General features: G+C 42.5%; 1 protein-coding gene across 2 annotated transcripts in view; it reads left to right on the forward strand.

Annotated features, from left to right (window-relative positions):
* Positions 1-17,334, forward strand: part of LAPTM4B (lysosomal protein transmembrane 4 beta) — a 68,003-nt gene that overhangs the window by 9,596 nt on the left and 41,073 nt on the right. For both annotated transcript variants that reach the window (XM_059994947.1, XM_059994948.1), the window contains exon 2: positions 12,396-12,507. In XM_059994947.1, the coding sequence (XP_059850930.1) occupies positions 12,396-12,507 (112 nt within the window). The remainder of the gene's footprint in view (positions 1-12,395; positions 12,508-17,334) is intronic.

The raw sequence follows: 17,334 nt of genomic DNA on the forward strand, positions 1-17,334 counted from the left end.
GGGAAGCCCCCCCCCTACCCCCCCTTTTAAGGTGGCATTGGATTCTCTGATAATCTGGTCTTTTCTCTTGTGTTAATATTTAACCTCTGTATTTGCTATGGTATAGATAAAGTGTTGTGAACAGAGGTGCAGAAATGCAGTTTACTTCTCGCTTGTGTTAACAGTTAGGGAGGATTGGCAAGCTTTGTTCCGTGAGGCCATCCAGAGACTACCCAGGCTGGTGGGGCAGTTGTGCCATCCTAAATGTGCTGACTCCTCTGGATGTAGGAGGCTGCTTCCGTTATCCTTGTCTGCCTGGTTGGAGACATCTCATCAGCACCATGTTTGTGTTCTGGCCTGCTAGAAAGGAGAACAGTCACCTGGAGGACAAGCAGCTTCATTTTTTTTAAGGATGTGACGTGGAAATTGTATGCATTGCTGTCACTCATATCCCAGTAGCCAGAAACAAGACATACGACCTAGCTGCAAGGGAAGCTAGGAGATATTATCTTTAGCTGGGCATTGATATATCCAGATAAGCCTATTACTGTGAAAGAAGGGGAGAACGGATTCCAGGGATTCCAGGGGCATCTACTCATCTGACGTGACACCTAACGGCAGCCTTATTGCTGAGATCCTGTTTGCCCAGTGGGCACCCAGTAGTAATTATAGGAGGCTTTAATTCCAGTCTACAAAACAGTACTTGTTGGCTCTCAGTACTTCAGTTTTCCTCTCTAAATTGGAGTTAAAAATTCTAACAATAAACAATTGGAAATATTAAAAAGTATCACAAAACAATTTAAGCAAGTCATAAAATAGTTGCAAATATGGATAAAACTAAGTAGTATTCAAACACAAATGCATTTCTCCCAAGGTGTGCTGCTTAATGGAGTTTTTAATTGATTGTTAAAAATTATTTTAAAGATAAAATGAGGGTACATGGATAGCATTTTCAGTATGAAAACACATAGTCATCTATGTAAGAAATCAAATGCAGCTAGCTTATGGATCAGAAAACTGTAACTGTGCTTATGGATAAGGACTTCCCATCTCAAAGGAAAATCATTGTAGAATATTTATGCCTAGAAGGAATGGCATTGTGTATCCAGTTTCCTTCTTCCCTCCTTCCTTCTTTCCTCCTCCTTTAACAGATTTGAGAACTTCCTGGGTGTTAGGAAATGTGTGAGGTGCTGGCAATGCAATGGTGATTCAAAATAGACTCAATCCTTGCCAACGTGGAATCTATGGTCTAGTAAGAAGAAATTACCAGTAATTAATATATATTAATTAGTAATCACAAATAAATATTGGAACGTAATTGTGATAGGTGCTGTGAAGGAGAATGTAAGACATGTGAGAGAGTTTGGGGATGAGTGGCCGTGTTGGGGAGCCTTGCAATCTTTGTCTTTAACTGGAGAAATTAGCCCATTTACGTTAACAGTGGTTAATATATTAGGACTTATATTACTCCTTGTTTCTGTTTTTCTGTCTGTTGTTGCCATCTTTCATATTACCTGAATTTTTTCTTACCCATTTTTTTTGCCTATCTGCTATTTTTTATTTCTATTATTTCAGTGGTTCGCTCAAGAAATTTTAACATATGTACTTATCAGAGTCTAGACTTAATAATATCTTTGCCTTTCTTTTGAACAAGTCCTTTAACTCTGGTCATTTCTTGTATGTTAGTGTCTTTTTTTAAAAACTCACCCAAGACACTGATCTGTACAATCAATGTTTGCTTAGAGTTACCCACATATTTACACCTCTGTCCATCATCTTCTCTCTTTATTTGCAGTCACTCTAATTTTTATTTTAAAAATGGATATTTTAATACCCTAAATGTGGAAAGTACGTGATCCATCATTTTCTTTTGCACCTCAGACCTGCTGTCTAGGATCACTGTCCTTCTGTCGGACGTACATATTAAACATTTTCCTTTAGTGAAATCTGTTGGTGGCAAACTCTGACAGTTGTTCTTTGAAAATATCTTTATTTTTATTTATTTTTTAAAAACATAGATTTTATTTATTTATTTTTGGCTACGTTGGGTCTTCATTGCTGCACGCGGGCTTTGCTCTAGTTGCGGCGAGCGGGGGCTACTCTTCGTTGCGGTGCGTGGGCTTCTCATTGCGGTGGCTTCTCTTGTCGCAGAGCACGGGCTCTAGGCGTGCGGGCTTCTGTAGTTGTGGCTCGAGGGCTTCAGTAGTTGTGGCTCCCGGGCTCTAGAGCGCAGGTTCAGTAGTTGTGGCGCATGGGCTTAGTTGTTCCGCGGCATGTGGGATCATCCTGGACCAGGGCTTGAACCCACATCCCCTGCATTGGCAGGCGGATTCTTAACCACTGTGCCACCAGGGAAGTCCTGAAAATATCTTTATTTGACTCGAGTTTTTGAAAGATATTTCAATCCTTCGTTGAGAGTTATTGTCTCAACACATTGAAGCTCCTTCCACGTCTCTTGACTTCTGCTTTGCTGCTGAGAGGTCAGTTGTCAGTCTTGCTGACATTTACTTTTTTTTTTTTTTTTTTGCGTTACGCGGCCTCTCACTGTTGTGGCCTCTCCCGTTGCGGAGCACAGGCTCTGGACGCGCAGGCTCAGCATGGCTCACGGGCCCAGCCGCTCCGCGGCATGTGGGATCTTCCCAGACCGGGGCACGAACCCGTGTCTCCTGCATCGGCAGGCGGAGTCTCAACCACTGCGCCACCAGGGAAGCCCAACATTTACTTTTGATTCATTAGGTCTGAAGTTGGTCTTGTGGGTCTGCATTAGTAACACACTGGGGATGATGCTGAAGCTGCAGGTCTACCACACTTTTGGTAGCAGTGGTTTGTGGACTCACACATTTCGGATGCTAATTTCCTTTTCCTAGAATCTTGCCTATGTAGTTAAAACACTGGCTATTTTTATTCCTTCAAAAGGTATTGAACAAAACAAGTAACTGAAGGCTTGGTGATAAGTCAAAGTATAGTTACAAGGAACAAACAATTAAAAAAATTTTTTCTTATTTTACCTTGGAGTACAGTTGATTAACAATGTTGTGATAGTCTCAGGTGTACAGCAGTGTGATTCAGTTATACATATACATGTATCTATTCTTTTTCAAATTCTTTTCCCATTTAGGTTGTTACATATAATACTGAGCAGAGTTCCCTGTGCTATACAGTAAGTCCTTGTTGGTTATCCATTTTAAATATAGCAATGTGTACATGTCAATCCCAAACTCCGTAAATATCCCTTCCCCTCACCCTTCCCCCTGGTAGCCATAAGTTCGTTCTCTAAGTCTGTGAGTCTGTTTCTGTTTTGTAAATAAGTTCATATGTATCATTTCTTTTTAGGTTCCACATACAAGTGATATACTTCTCTTTCTCTGTCTGACTTACTTCACTCAGTATGACAATCTCTAGGTTCATAAATGATGCTGCAAATGGCATTATTTCATTCTTTTTAATGGCTGGGTAATATTCCATTGTATATATGTACCATATCTTCTTTATCCATTCCTCTGTTGATGGACATTTAGGTTGCTTCCATGTCTTGGCTATTGTAAACAGTGCTGCAGTGAACATTGGGGTGCATGTATCCTTTTGGACCATGTTTTTATCTGGATATATGCCCAGGAGTGGGCTTGCAGGATCATATGGTAGCTCTATTTTTAGTTTTTTAAGGAACCTCCATACTGTTCTCCATAGTGGCTGTACCAATTTACATTCCCACCAACAGTGGAGGAGGGGTAGGAGCTGTGCCTTTTCTCCACAGCCGCTCCAGCATTTATTGTTTATGGATTTTTTTTTTAATTTAAAATTTTATTTTATTTTTTAAAATTTATTTATTTTTGGCTGCTTTGGGTCTTAATTGCTGCCTGCGGGCTTTTTCTGGTTGCTGCAAGCAGGGGCTACTCTTCCCTGTGGTGCATGGGCTTCTCATTGTGGTGGCTTCTCTTGTTGTGGAGCACGGGCTCTAGGCGCACAGGCTTCAGTAGTTGTGGCATGCAGGCTCAGTAATTGTGGCTCACGGGCTAAGTAGTTGTAGTGCACAGGCTTAGTTGCTCCGTGGCATGTGGGATCTACCTGGACCAGGGATCGAACCCATGTCACCTGCATTGGCAGGTGGATTCTTAACCGCTGTGCCACCAGGGAAGTCCCTGTTTATGGATATTTTTATGATAGCCATTTTGACTGGTGTGAGGTGATATCTTGTAGTTTTGATTTGCATTTCTCTAATAATTAGTGATGTTGAACATCTTTTCATGTGCTTTTTGGCCATCTGTATGTCTTCTTTGGAGAAATGTCTGTTTAGATCTTCTGCCCATGTTTTGATTGGGTTGTTTGTTTTGATGATATTAAGCCACTTGAGCTGTTTGGAAATTTTGGAAACTAATCCCTTGTTGGTCACATCATTTGCAAATATTTTCTCTCAATCTGTGGGTTGTCTTTTTGTTTTGTTTATGGTTTCCTTTGCTGTGCAAAAGCTTTTGAGTTTAATTAGGTCCCATTTGTTTGTTTTTATTTCCATTACTCTGGGAGACGGATTGAAAAAGATAATTGCTGTGATTTTTGTCAGAGAGTGTTCTGCCTATATTTTCCTGTAAGAATTTTATAGTGTCCGGTCTCACATTTAGGTCTTTAATACAGTTTGAGCTTATTTTTGTGTATGGTGTTAAAGAATGTTCTAATTTTATTTTTTTACATGTAGTTGCCCAGTTTTCCCAGGACCATTTATTGAAGAGACTGTCTTTCCCCCATTGTACAGTCTTGCCTCCTTTGTTGTAGATTAATTGACCGTAGGTGTGTGTTTATATCTGGGCATTCTATCCTGTTCCATTGATCTATTTCTGTTTTTGTGCCAGTACCATACTGTTTTGATGACTATAGCTTTGTAGTATAGTCTGAAGTCAGGCAGCCTGATTCCTCCAGCTCCATTTTTCTTTCTGTAGATTACTTTGGCTATTTGGGGTCTTTTGTGTCTCCATACAAATTTTAAGATTTTTTATTGTAGTTCTGTGAAAAATGCCATTGGTAATTTGATAGGGATTGCATTGAATCTACAGATCTGTAGATTGCCTTGGGTAGTATAGTCATTTTGACAGTATAGATTCTTCCAGTTCAGGAGCATGGTATATCTTCCCATCTGATTGTGTTGTCTTCAGTTTCTTTAAACAGCATCTTATAGTTTTCAGAGTACAGGTCTTTTGTCTTCTTAGGTAGGTTTATTCCTAGGTATTTTCTTTTTGATGCAGTGGTAAATGGGATTGTTTCTTGAATTTCTCTGTATGATCTTTCATTGTTAGTGTGTAGAAATGCAGCAGATTTCTGTGTATGTATTTTGTAACCTGCAACTTTACCAAATTCATTGATGAGCTCTAGTAGTTTTCTGGTGGCATCTTTAGGGTTTTCTATGTATAGTATTATATCATCTGCCAACAGTGACAGTTTAACTTCTTTTCCAATTTGGAATCCTTTTAGTTCTTTTTCTTCTCTGATTGCCGTAGCTAGGACTTACAAAACTATGTTGGATAAAAGTGGCAAGAGTGAACATCCTTGTCTTGAGGAACAAACTTTAAATTAATAACAGAAACACCAGAGAGCTTTTGTGAAAATGTTTAAAAAATTTAGTAAAATTTCAAAAGGTGCTTTCTTTGATTCTTTCGTTATTTACCTGAGAATATTTCTTTGCCTAGTTTTTTCCCCCTACCAGCTGTTTAGAAACTAAATGAAAGTTTCTCAGATAATCTTTTATTTTTTTTTTTAATATTTATTTATCTACTTTTGGCTGTGTTGGGTCTTCGTTGCTGCATGTGGGCTTTCTCTAGTTGCAGCGAGTGGGGGCTACTCTTCATTGCGGTGCACAGGCTTCTCATTGTGGTGGCTTCTCTTGTTGTGGAGCACGGGCTCTAGGTGTGTGGGCTTCAGCATTTGTAGCACACAGGCTCAGTAGTTGCAACTCGCAGGCTCTAGAGCGCAGGCTCAGTAGTTGTGACGCACGGGCTTAGTTGCTCCACAGCATGTGGGATCTTCCTGGACGCGGGCTCGAACCCGTGTCCCCTGCATTGGCAGGCAGATTCTTAACCACTGTGCCATCAGGGAAGTCCCTCTCAGGTAATTTTAATATTTGTTCTAAAGGAAGTATGCAAACAGGAATAGAATCTTAAAGATATTTTTGTATTTACATTAGCGACAGTTAATTCACTAGATAAATCTTTTCATTAGTTTACTTTGAGAATAGCTTAAGAACAATGATCTTCAGAGGCTGTTTACTTTTGAAGTAATCTAATACTGTTTTCTTTTAGCTAAAAGTAACAATATCAGACATTAATGTCACCTTCAAGAATGTTCCATTACCTAGATTCATAGTAATGAATATTTCTGGCATACACTTTATGTGTGGAAAGGAGAAATCATTAACAATTCAGCATTATGATTACAAAACATTCGTCTAAGAGTACTTAGATTATATCATTGCATTTTATTTTACTTTGACAAGATTTTTTAAAAACTTAGCTATCAAGTTATACTTTAGCTGCTTTTTGTTCTAAACTGCAAGCCATGTGTGCAAACTAAAAGTGTATGTTTTTTGTCTTAATTTCAAAAGTTGTTTTGGGGTGTATTAAATGTATTGCTATTTCGTAAGAAAAAATTAACTCTAAAGTACAATATAGCAACACTGTTCCTGAGTAGAATGCAAAATTTATATTCTAATGGTTAAGTCTGTTACGGCCTCTTCACTTTCATTAGAAAAGACATTCTGTTTTATGAGTTTCAATTTTGTCTTTGGTGAATAGCTGTACGAATAAAGTATTCTTTTATGTATTGAAGCTAAACAGGGAATGTTTTAAACAGTCTTCCAAAGCATATTTTTAATGATTATCCAAGTTGTTGGAGTAGGATGGTTACAAATAGGGACTAATAGACCTAATGAACAGAGCATATCAGAACACAAAGAGCATCATGTTTGTTGCCCTAAAAAATTAATTTAGCCATTTTGCAGTTTATATTTTCTCCTCTTTTGTGGACGCTGGCCTTCTAACCCCCTAGTGCTTGATCCTTCCTTATGCACAGAGATTAGGTCCCCATAGCCCATTCTAAATTAGGCTCTGGGCTAGGCCTGTCTCTTCATATTCAGAGATGCAGAATGTTCTTTAGGGCATAAAAGGGAACACAGTTGTTCTCCCTGTCCACCCCTCCCCCCCCCCCCACCAAGTCTCCTAGTGGCTCTTTGAACAGCCTTCTTTCTGGCCTGTGCTAGAGGACCATCCTTTGCCTTCTGTTCACTGTCCAGACATCTTTCTCATCATTCTGAGAGAATACATACAGTGGTGTCTCAGAGAGTGAAGATCAGAACCTGACCAAGTCCATTCAGGGAAATTGAGGATGCTTCTGCTGGGGTCGCAAGTCGGTTTCACTCTGCTTGCCAGCTTCCTGTCGCCTTGAGAGTGGCTGGGCTGTCTGGAACACTCCCTTGGAAAGAATTCTGAGCCTGCTGCCAGGGGACTGGTGAGCAGAGTCGCCAGGGCTTGTGAGCCAGGGCCTGTGAGCCGGGTGCGGTGGCTTTTGGGGCGGAACCTGGGTTACTGGAAGGAGCATGTGTGGCATTTGTAATCAAAGGACCCATGACTGAGTGTCAGCTGAAAATGTCATGACCTTGTGTGGGTTTCCCCAAAGTCTGAGAGTCCTCGTCTGTAGAGCGGCGTAACAGTAATCGCACCACGTAGGGCAGGCGAAACGTCTTCAGTAATATGAGACAGAACGTGTAGTGGTGGTGGTTTCTTGATTTAATCTATCACCCATGAGGGAGACATGCCAAAAGGATGGCACTGTGGCCTGCAAGGTGAATCAGAAGGACCTCATTGAATTTGGGGCGGGGGGGGGGAATCTTTATAATACATTTTAAAAATCTGCCTACTGGGGTAGGCAAACACACATGGAGGGCAGGCCTGAGCACCAAAGGCTGAATAAAAAAAGGAGGCTGAGAGGCCAGACGGACAAGCCAACACATGATTATTCGGACAGCCTGCGAGTACTTTTCCTACCTAAAATCAACCTTGTCATAGTCCTTATTGCTGATAATGACAAGATTTTGTCACCCAGGCTCGAAATTTCAGTCTCCTTTGCTTCATTTTTTATCCTTGCAGCTCGTCACTTCCTGTGTGTCTGATAATTCCACCTCTACGCGGAAAGGCCTTGAGATTCACACCTTGACTCTTCCACACGTAGGACCTAAGTAACCTCTCAAACTAATGCCTAAGATGACAATCTGACAGGGTTGTCATGAGATTTAGAGATGAAGTGGATCAGACCCTCATTACTGCTCAGCCAGACTATTGCAGTACTTTTTAGAATGCTTTCCTGCTTCCGTTTTAGCCTCCCAGCCTTTTCTAGCTTGATCTTCCTAACGAGAGCTCTGATCACTTCGTATCCTTCCTCAAAAACCTTCATTAACGTTTTGGATAAAGGCTCAAATTCCTCGCCTGGTTTTGAGGACTCGCTGCCATCTGGCCCTAGCCTGCATTTCTGGTCTCATCCCCGAGCACTTTCCTTTTGTCTACTGTGCTTTAACCAAATCGAACTGCTTGCTGTTTTCAGCGCAGGCCCCTGTCCCAGTGGCTTTACTCATACTTGAAATTGTTCTTCTCTCTTATTTGTTTGTTTGTTTTGGGGGCGGGGGCACGCCCTGTGGCTTGCAGGATCTTAGTTTCCCAACCGGGGACTGAACCCAGGCCCCAGCAGTGAAAGCGCCAAGTCCTAACCACTGGACCGCCAGGGAATCCCGAAATTGTTCTTTTCTACACCTCTTGGGTTCCCAAACCTTCTCATCTGTCCCAGTCCCTGTCCAAGTGCTCCCAGGTCCACTGCACCTCCCTGCGAACTCTGGTCTCAGCCTCAGGCTTCAGTAGTATCTCTCTCTGACTCTCCATTATTCTTTCTGTGAAGTCTTGCTGTGTTTATGGCTTCATGCTTTGTGTTACTTGGGTGCATGATTTATTTAACCTATTGTGAATCCTGGGAGGCTCTTTCCTAAGCACTTAACAAAGTACCTACTCTAGGAGGCAGCTAGGGGAAGTGTTATGATAAGTAAAGCAGGCAAGGGGGTAATAACAAGTTGACCAAGACTTGACAGGCCCACTGGAACTGGAAGGACAGGAAAGCAGCTGCGTAGCACTGTCTCGGGAGATCTGGGACCAGGTAACTTTCTGATGCCAGCCGAGAGCTTTTATATGGTTCTTGTTAAGGTTTGAAGAGGTAAGGCAACTAATTTGAGTCACTGTTACATGCCAGCTACCCTTCTAGGTGTTTTACATAACGTACTCATTTGAACCCCAAACAGATCACATTCTTTCCTTCCTTAATATTCTCCATTGGCTTCTTGTTGCACTTAGAATAAAACCCAAACTCTGTAACTAGCCCTAAAGGATCCCTAAATCTGGCTTGTATTTCCTAACTGGGTTCACTGCCCTGCCTCACCTGGCCATTTTTCTCTCTTACCCTCTGTACCCCACCCCTTCCTTCATTAAAGCTTCACCCATGAACCCCAAATTTATGTGTTGGTTTTTTGAGTTTTTTTTTCTCCAAACCTTAAAAAACAACCGCATTATGATAACAGCAGTAAACACATTGCCTTTGTCTGGTGCTTAACTTTTCAAAACACATTCTTAGGTTATTTTATCTCATTTCAGTACATGATCTTTGGTCTGCCTTTTCCAAAGATAAGAATATAGAGGGGGGGCTTCCCTGGTGGCGCAGTGGTTGAGAGTCCGCCTGCCGATGCAGGGGACACGGGTTCGTGCCCCGGTCTGGGAAGATCCCACATGCCGTGGAGCGGCTGGACCCGTGAGCCATGGCCGCTGAGCCTGCGCGTCCGGGGCCTGCGCTCTGCAACGGGAGAGGCCACAACAGTGAGAGGCCCGCATACCGCAAAAAAAAAAAAAAAAAGAATATAGAGGGAATAGAATGCCAAGAAAACCTGATGATTTGTCAAAGAACTTCTTTGCTAAATCGTCTGCCCGTTGTGGAACTAACTCATACTTTCCTTTAAGCTTCAGATATGTTCTGAAAGCTTTTCTTCAACTACAGTTTTGCTAATCATACTCGCTTTAAAATGTGCTGTGAAGTTGCTTGGCTCTTTGGAGAGAAACAAAAAACTGGCAGTTCTAGTAGCCACTGTGGGGAGGGTGACCGTCAGATAGGAATAGGAGGGAGACTCAGTTTTCACTATATACCTTTCTGAACGTAAAAAAAGTTTTAACCACAAGCTTGTGGTATCTATTTAAATTAGTCATATATGTGTATGCTCTGGAAAATTGCCATTCTCATTATTATAACTTCAAAAAGCAATCAGACCATATTAGACAGTTTGGAAAACAGAGGAAGAAAAAAAGGTCATTCCAGATTCTACCACAATCAAAAAAACAACCCCTTGGGATTGCCATTTCAAAATGGATTCTAGAGTGGGTTTTTTTTTTTTTTTTTGCGGTACGCGGGCCTCTCACTGTTGTGGCCTCTCCCATTGTGGAGCACAGGCTCCGGATGCGCAGGCTCAGCGGCCATGGCTCACGGGCCCAGCCGCTCCGCGGCATGTGGGATCCTCCCGGACCGGGGCACGAAGCCGCGTCCCCTGCATCGGCAGGTGGACTCCCAACCACTGCGCCACCAGGGAAGCCCCTAGAGTGGGTATTTTGTAAAAGGAATAACCTGACTCCCCATTTGAACCTCTTCTGTAAGTAGGTATTTCCGAATATGATTTTTATAGTAGGAAATGCCTTTAGTTACTGTTGTTAGCAAAAGAATTTTCTCTGTATAAAAGATGAAGGTTATTCATCTTTCTCTCAGTTTTGACAAGAGTGAAACGTAGAGCTCTATCACAAGTTTCTCAGCTTAGAACAAAGGAGAAATAACAACCCAGTCTCAGCCGAGCCTCACCAGACTCTAGAAAACCTGCCCCCCAACCTCTAGCCCTGTCACAGTTGGTCCATATGTGTATAAGCAGCCCGGGCAGTTAGGAAGAGTAAAGGAAATAGAAATGCAGCAGTGGAATTGTCAATCTCACACTTGGTTGGATGGATGTAAGGGAAAAGGAAGATGGGAAGCCCGAAGATAATCAGGTTTTGAGGAACAACAGGAGATTTAAGAGATTAGGTTTTGGAATTGGTATTCCTGGATCCCAACCCCGTTTCTACAGTTTGTTACTTGCCTGATCTTGGGCAGCGTTCTTAACCCTGAGCCTCAGTTTTCTCATTTACAAAACAGGGATAATTTTGCACCTACTTCATTAGGTTATTGGAGGGCTTAAGAGAGAAATTCCACATAAAGCACTTAGTGCAGTGCCTGAGTGTTTTCCACTTTTAATTATTAATGGTGATGCTGTTTTGTCAGATAGAGAACAGGAAAGTAGGAGCAGAGGTGGGAGGTGTTAAGGAAGATGGTTTCCACTTTGATGGGGTGAGTTTGAAGTTCCCGAGAGAAATATATTCAGCAGTTTCTAGGAGACAGAAATGGGGGCCTGGGATAGAAAGCGGCTTGCCTGTGCTCCTGCAGAAGTAAGGGTCTGCCACTAAGTAGCTTTGCACTCATTCTGTGACACTGCTTCCTGGATGGGCTCAAAGTTCTTATTGTTTGAACCTGTGCAAAATGTTTGGTCGCCTGAACAAGCTCGTTAGCACGTGCGTGGCTAGCTGGAGAGTTTTTCCAACCACTGGCGTCAGCGCTGCTGCATGTTTGTTCACTGCTCTAGGGTGCCCGGCCCAGGGGACAGTGAGGTGAAAGCCAACTGCACACCAAGCCGTGTGCCCTTGGCTGCATGAATGGGCTGGCAGTGTCTCTGCCTCAGAAACGTTTGCCTGGCGCTTCCCTGGTGGCACAGTGGTTAAGAATCCACCTGCCAATGTAGGGGACACGGGTTCGAGCCCTGGTCTGGGAAGATCCCACATGCTGCAGAGCAACTAAGCCCGGGCGCCACAACTACTGAGCCTGCACTCTAGAGCCTGCGTGCCACAACTACTGAGTCCGCGTGCCACAACTACTGAGCCTGCGCTCTAGACCCCACAAGCCACAACCACTGAGCCCACGAGCCACAACTACTGAGCCCGTGAGGCACAACTACTAAAGCCCACACTCCTAGAGCTCATGCTCCACAAGAGAAGCCACCGCAATGAGAAGCCCGCGCACCGCAACGAAGAGTAGCCCCTGCTCGCTGCAGCTAGAGAAGGCCTGCGTGCAGCAACAAAGACCCAAAGCAGCCAAAAATAAATAAATAAATAATAATTTTTCTTTTTTTTAAAAAAGGAAATGTTTGCCTGCTCCCTCAGTGGGTGGGGCTTCGTGTTGAAAGGCCACCAGCTGTTGAAGTTAAACTCCATGTGGTCAATGTAATGTTCTATTTTAAGGACCATATACTGGGGTTACTTACATTTTTTTCTTTCTTGCAGATCATCAACGCCGTGGTACTGCTGATTCTGTTGAGTGCCCTGGCGGATCCAGATCAGTATCACTTTTCAAGTTCTGAACTCGGGGGTGACTTTGAGTTCATGGACGATGCCAGTAAGTACATCAGACAACTATTGTAGATATTTTGGTATTTTCAAGGGCAGGGAATCCAGCTGCCAGTTCTTCCTATTAAATTACAAATATTGATTCATGGGCCAATTTGAACTGATCCTTAACTCTCTTCCCATCATTACAAGTCAGAACAACAAATATTTACGTGCTGCATGTATTCTGTCTCTGTTCTAAGTGTAAGAGTCTCATTAAACTCTCTTTTGTCTTTCTTTTTTTCATCTTAATGTTAACTCAGCCATTTTTTAAAATTGTTTCTTTGTCATAATCTTTTTACGCTGGGCCTTTTGGCTAGGAGAGGGAGTCAATGGCAGGAAGGAAGGGTCAAATGATATTACATATCTTATTGTGTTTTCTATTATGTTTCAGTATTTACCGTTCTTCCAGGAGGTGATCATTCTCCATTCTAGAAATCCTTTTGATGATTATTTTGTTGCTTTTTCCAGATAAATAGAAATGTACATAGGGATGTGGATGTGGGGTGTGCAGAAAGGAGGCTAGGCCCCCAGCTCTAAGATCATGGAAACCTAAACATCATACAACTAAAGTCAAGCTGTGTCCATGCTAACTGAAAGGGGCAGAGCTGTGCACAATCCCAAACAAAAGGTCATGCAAATGTATTTTTCATTGGCTTTGCAGAACTTTCAGTGCATTTAAAAAAAAAAGTTTCTGGAGCAAAGTGAGTAACGTGGAGAGGGGCTGAAGATGCAGTTTTAGGGAATGACTAGGAGCATTCAACAGACAGGGTGAGACTTGTGAAGTTTATTCTCGGAGTGAGAAAACCATTCAGTGGTTTTTAGTAATTCTGCGGTTATGAACTGATCTGTGTTTTCAGAAGATCCCTTTTGTTGCTGAGTAGAGGATACATTTAGGGGACTGGGTGTGTGAGTACAGAGGCCTGGAGACTGGTTTGGGGGGTGTTTCTCTGCGATCCAGGCTACACTGGGGATGGGGAAGAGGGTGGGTTTGGAGGTGGGATTGACAGAACTCCTGGTATGGGCAGTGAGGGAAAGGGAGGAATCAAAGATGACTCCTACTTTTCAACTTGAGTATATATGGTCTGCATCCTTACTGGGGTGAGAGAGTCTAGGGTCAGGAGATGGGAACACACCTTGGAGAAGACTCGATTGATTTTTTTTTTAATTAATTTACTTATTTTTATATTCATTTTTGTCTGTGTTGGGTCTTCGTTTCTGTGCGAGGGCTTTCTCTAGTTGTGGCAAGCGGAGGCCACTCTTCATGGCGGTGCGCGGGCCTCTCACTATCGCGGCCTCTCTTGTTGCGGAGCACAGGCTCCAGACACGCAGGCTCAGTAGTTGTGGCTCACGGGCCTAGTTGCTCCGCGGCATGTGGGATCTTCCCAGACCGGGGCTCGAACCCGTGTCCCCTGCATCGGCAGGCGGACTCTCAACCACTGCGCCACCAGAGAAGCCCCTCGATTGATTTAAGTGGCTTAGCATAGTTGCTAGGAGTGTGGCTCTGAGGCCGGAGACCGTAGTTTGAAACCTGACCCTGCCATGTGTGAACTGTGATAACATTGGGCTAGTTACGGACGTTTGTGTGGCTTGGTTTCCCCCTCTGAATACAGGGGTGATCGTAGTTATCTACCTCGTGGGATTGTTGTGATTAAATATGTTAGTGTACGAAAAATGCTTCGAATGGGGTGTGGCCCATAATAAGGGCTCAGTGTATTTCACTGTTTTACTCACTGTTCTTAGATATATTAAAGTGGAGAGATTAAAAAGGTAGTTTGATATGTGAACCAGACATCTGGGCGGAGGTAAATTTGAGGACATAAGCTTCAAAATGGTATTTACGTTAGGGAGATAGTAAAGAGACTTTTCCTGAAGGAGCCCTGACATGAGAGGCCAGGAGGAGGAGCCTGAGAAGAGCTGGAAGTGAAGTAAATGCAAAGCCGGGAGACGCTTTGTGTCCATCATCTCCTACCACCATTGCTTCTAGTAGATACCAAGGCATTGTATCATCCTGGGGTTCGGGACCTTGTCAGACTGAGACGTGACTTCTGCTGTAACACTGCTCATTCCCTCTGTTCTCAATAACCCTGTTACCCTGATGAATTCCTCCAGAAAGATAATGAATTCCATTAATATTAAATTAATATCTCTCTGCCTTCCTTCCCCTGAGTTAAAAGACTATATAACCTCTAAATACAATGTTTGATTGACGTTTAAAAATCAGTTACCTTTCACTGTTTCCAGTAGCAGGATTCCCTTTCTAAGTAATTGAGGTTAGCAAAGAAGTTTTAAATGATTCAGTTGTGTCTGAATCAAATAGTCACACTGCCTGCCTTTTTCTAATTGCCAGAGATTAAGCTGGGTGGTGAACTGTCTGACAGTATGGGCTTAATTTACCTGACCTCGGAGGCTTACTGGTACTCAAGACCTTACAATAGTAATTGTTTTGTAATGACCTGGATATTAATTCCAGTGCATTTGCAGTTTCTCTGATATTTCATATATTTGAAAGAAGTGAATGAATAGTTTGTAATTACTTTTAGCACTACCTATTGATCATTTAAATTGCATGGTTAAAAAGATACAGAAGGATGAATATTCATTCATGTGAGTGAATCTTTTTTTAACTTTCTTCTTACATTTTCCTTTCATATGTTTTGATCTCTCTCTCTCTTTTTTTTTTTTTTGGCGGTACACGGGCCTCTCACTGTTGTGGCCTCTCCTGTTGCGGAGCACAGGCTCTGGACGCGCAGGCTCAGCGGCCATGGCTCACGGGCCTAGCTGCTCCGCAGCATGTGGGATCTTCCCGGACTGGGGCATGAACCCGTGTCCCCTGCATCAGCAGGCGGACTCTCAACCACTGCACCACCAGGGAAGCCCTTTGATCTCTTTTTAAAAAGAACTTTGTAGGTCAAACATCATCATGGCTGACAAACCTTTCTATATTTAACATACACGAGGATACAACTAAATAGTCCTTGAAATGGGTACAATCAATTGCTTTGAATTGTGCTTGAAAGTTATGGTATATAACAATTTTTTTGTTTTGTTTTGTTTTTTGCGGCTTGCGGGATTTTAGTTCCCTGACCAGAGATAGAACCCGTGCTCTCGGCAGTGAAAGCGCGGCGCCCTAACCACTGGACATCCAGGGAATTCCTGGTGTATAGAAATTTTAAGTTGATATCTTTTGGGAATGGTGGTAGTCATCTCAAGGTTTTATCCAGAAGGACAGAGCAGGAGTGTATCTCACTTTTCCATGTGATCTTTTCCTAAAATGATCTGGTAGAAGAAAGTCAGATCCCTATGATTTATATTAAAATGGGGCATAGAGGAGAATCCACTGGGATAAAGAAAAAAATATAAAGAGTTCTCTTTTTAAAAACACCTATCTCTTCAACATTTGTATTTTTACGTAATTTATATACAAAAAATTGTAATATATATTTATAATTTACAAATAAACATATTTATGTAATCAAAAATTGACTATGCTAGGAAAGACTGGGAACTGTCATAGATGGGAGGAAACAAAGGAGATACAACTACATGCAGTACAAGACCCTGGATTAGATTCTGGAATGGAAAAAGGACGTGAGGGGGCAAAGAGAAACAGGTAAAATTCAAATAAGTAGATTTCATGAAATTTTATTTGTGAAATTTTAATGGACTGGCAAGGAACTGTAGCAGGAAGTGTCAGAGCCAAACATAATGCCAAACAGATCATCAAATTAATTTCTGATTCATTTTGTAGCAAAATTGTCATTCAGGGGCTTCCCTGGTGGCACAGTGGTTGAGAGTCCGCCTGCCAATGCAGGAGACACGGGTTCGAGCCCTGGTCTGGGAAGATCCCACGTGCCGTGGAGCAACTGGGCCCGTGAGCCACAATTACTGAGCCTGTGCGTCTGGAGCCTGTGCTCCGCAACAAGAGAGGCCACGATAGTGAGAGGCCTGCGCGCCGCGATGAAGGGTGGCCCCCGCTTGCCACAACTAGAGAAAGCCCTCAAACAGAAATGAAGACCCAACACAGCCATAAATAAATAAATAAATACATTTGGGAAAAAAAAAGTTAAAAAAAAATTTGTCATTCAAGCCAAACTTACTTTATTCACCTGCCCTGGGGAGGAAATGGCCATAAAAATAATGAAGAATTTGTTTACTGTATATAGGAACCTGGTTTAGGATAAAAACACTACTGCATTTATTGGAGAAATGATGGTCTTTATAGTCAGTGGTTCTGGGTGAAGTCAAGAAGAGAAAAACAGATAACTTCATCAGAGAAGGTATCCATATGACCAATAAGCACATGAAAATATTCTCCACATTATTAGTTGTAAAAGAAATGCAAATTACAAGCACAGTAGTGAGTCACTCCACCCCTTCAAAATGGCAACATGAACAGAACTGACAGTGCCACCTGTTGATACGGCTTTGGAACCACTGGATTTCTCAAGCTACAGCTGGGAGTGTAAATCGTTCAACCACTTTGGGAAAACCAAAGCTATATAGATATACATCCACCCTATGGCCCAGCAGTTTCACTCCTAGGTATGTACCCTCCAGTAAATGAATGCTTGTGTCCATCATTAGCCATGTATGAAAATGGCCACGGTCGCTTTATTTGTAATAGCCAAAAACTGGAAACAGTCCAGCTTTCCACCAGTGGTAGAATGGACAGAAGCGAAGAGATGAAACAATCCAAACAGAATGGGTGCTGGCGATTCATTATACTTCTGTGTATGTTTGAAAGTTTTGGTAATACAAACTAAGAAACAGAAGGGAAAAGAAGATCGGCTGAGGCATTCCATATGGCTCTTGGCACCACATTGGGAAAGGCCCA

The sequence above is a fragment of the Delphinus delphis genome, chromosome 17, assembly GCF_949987515.2.
Source record: "Delphinus delphis chromosome 17, mDelDel1.2, whole genome shotgun sequence".
Taxonomy (NCBI): Eukaryota; Metazoa; Chordata; class Mammalia; order Artiodactyla; family Delphinidae; genus Delphinus; species Delphinus delphis.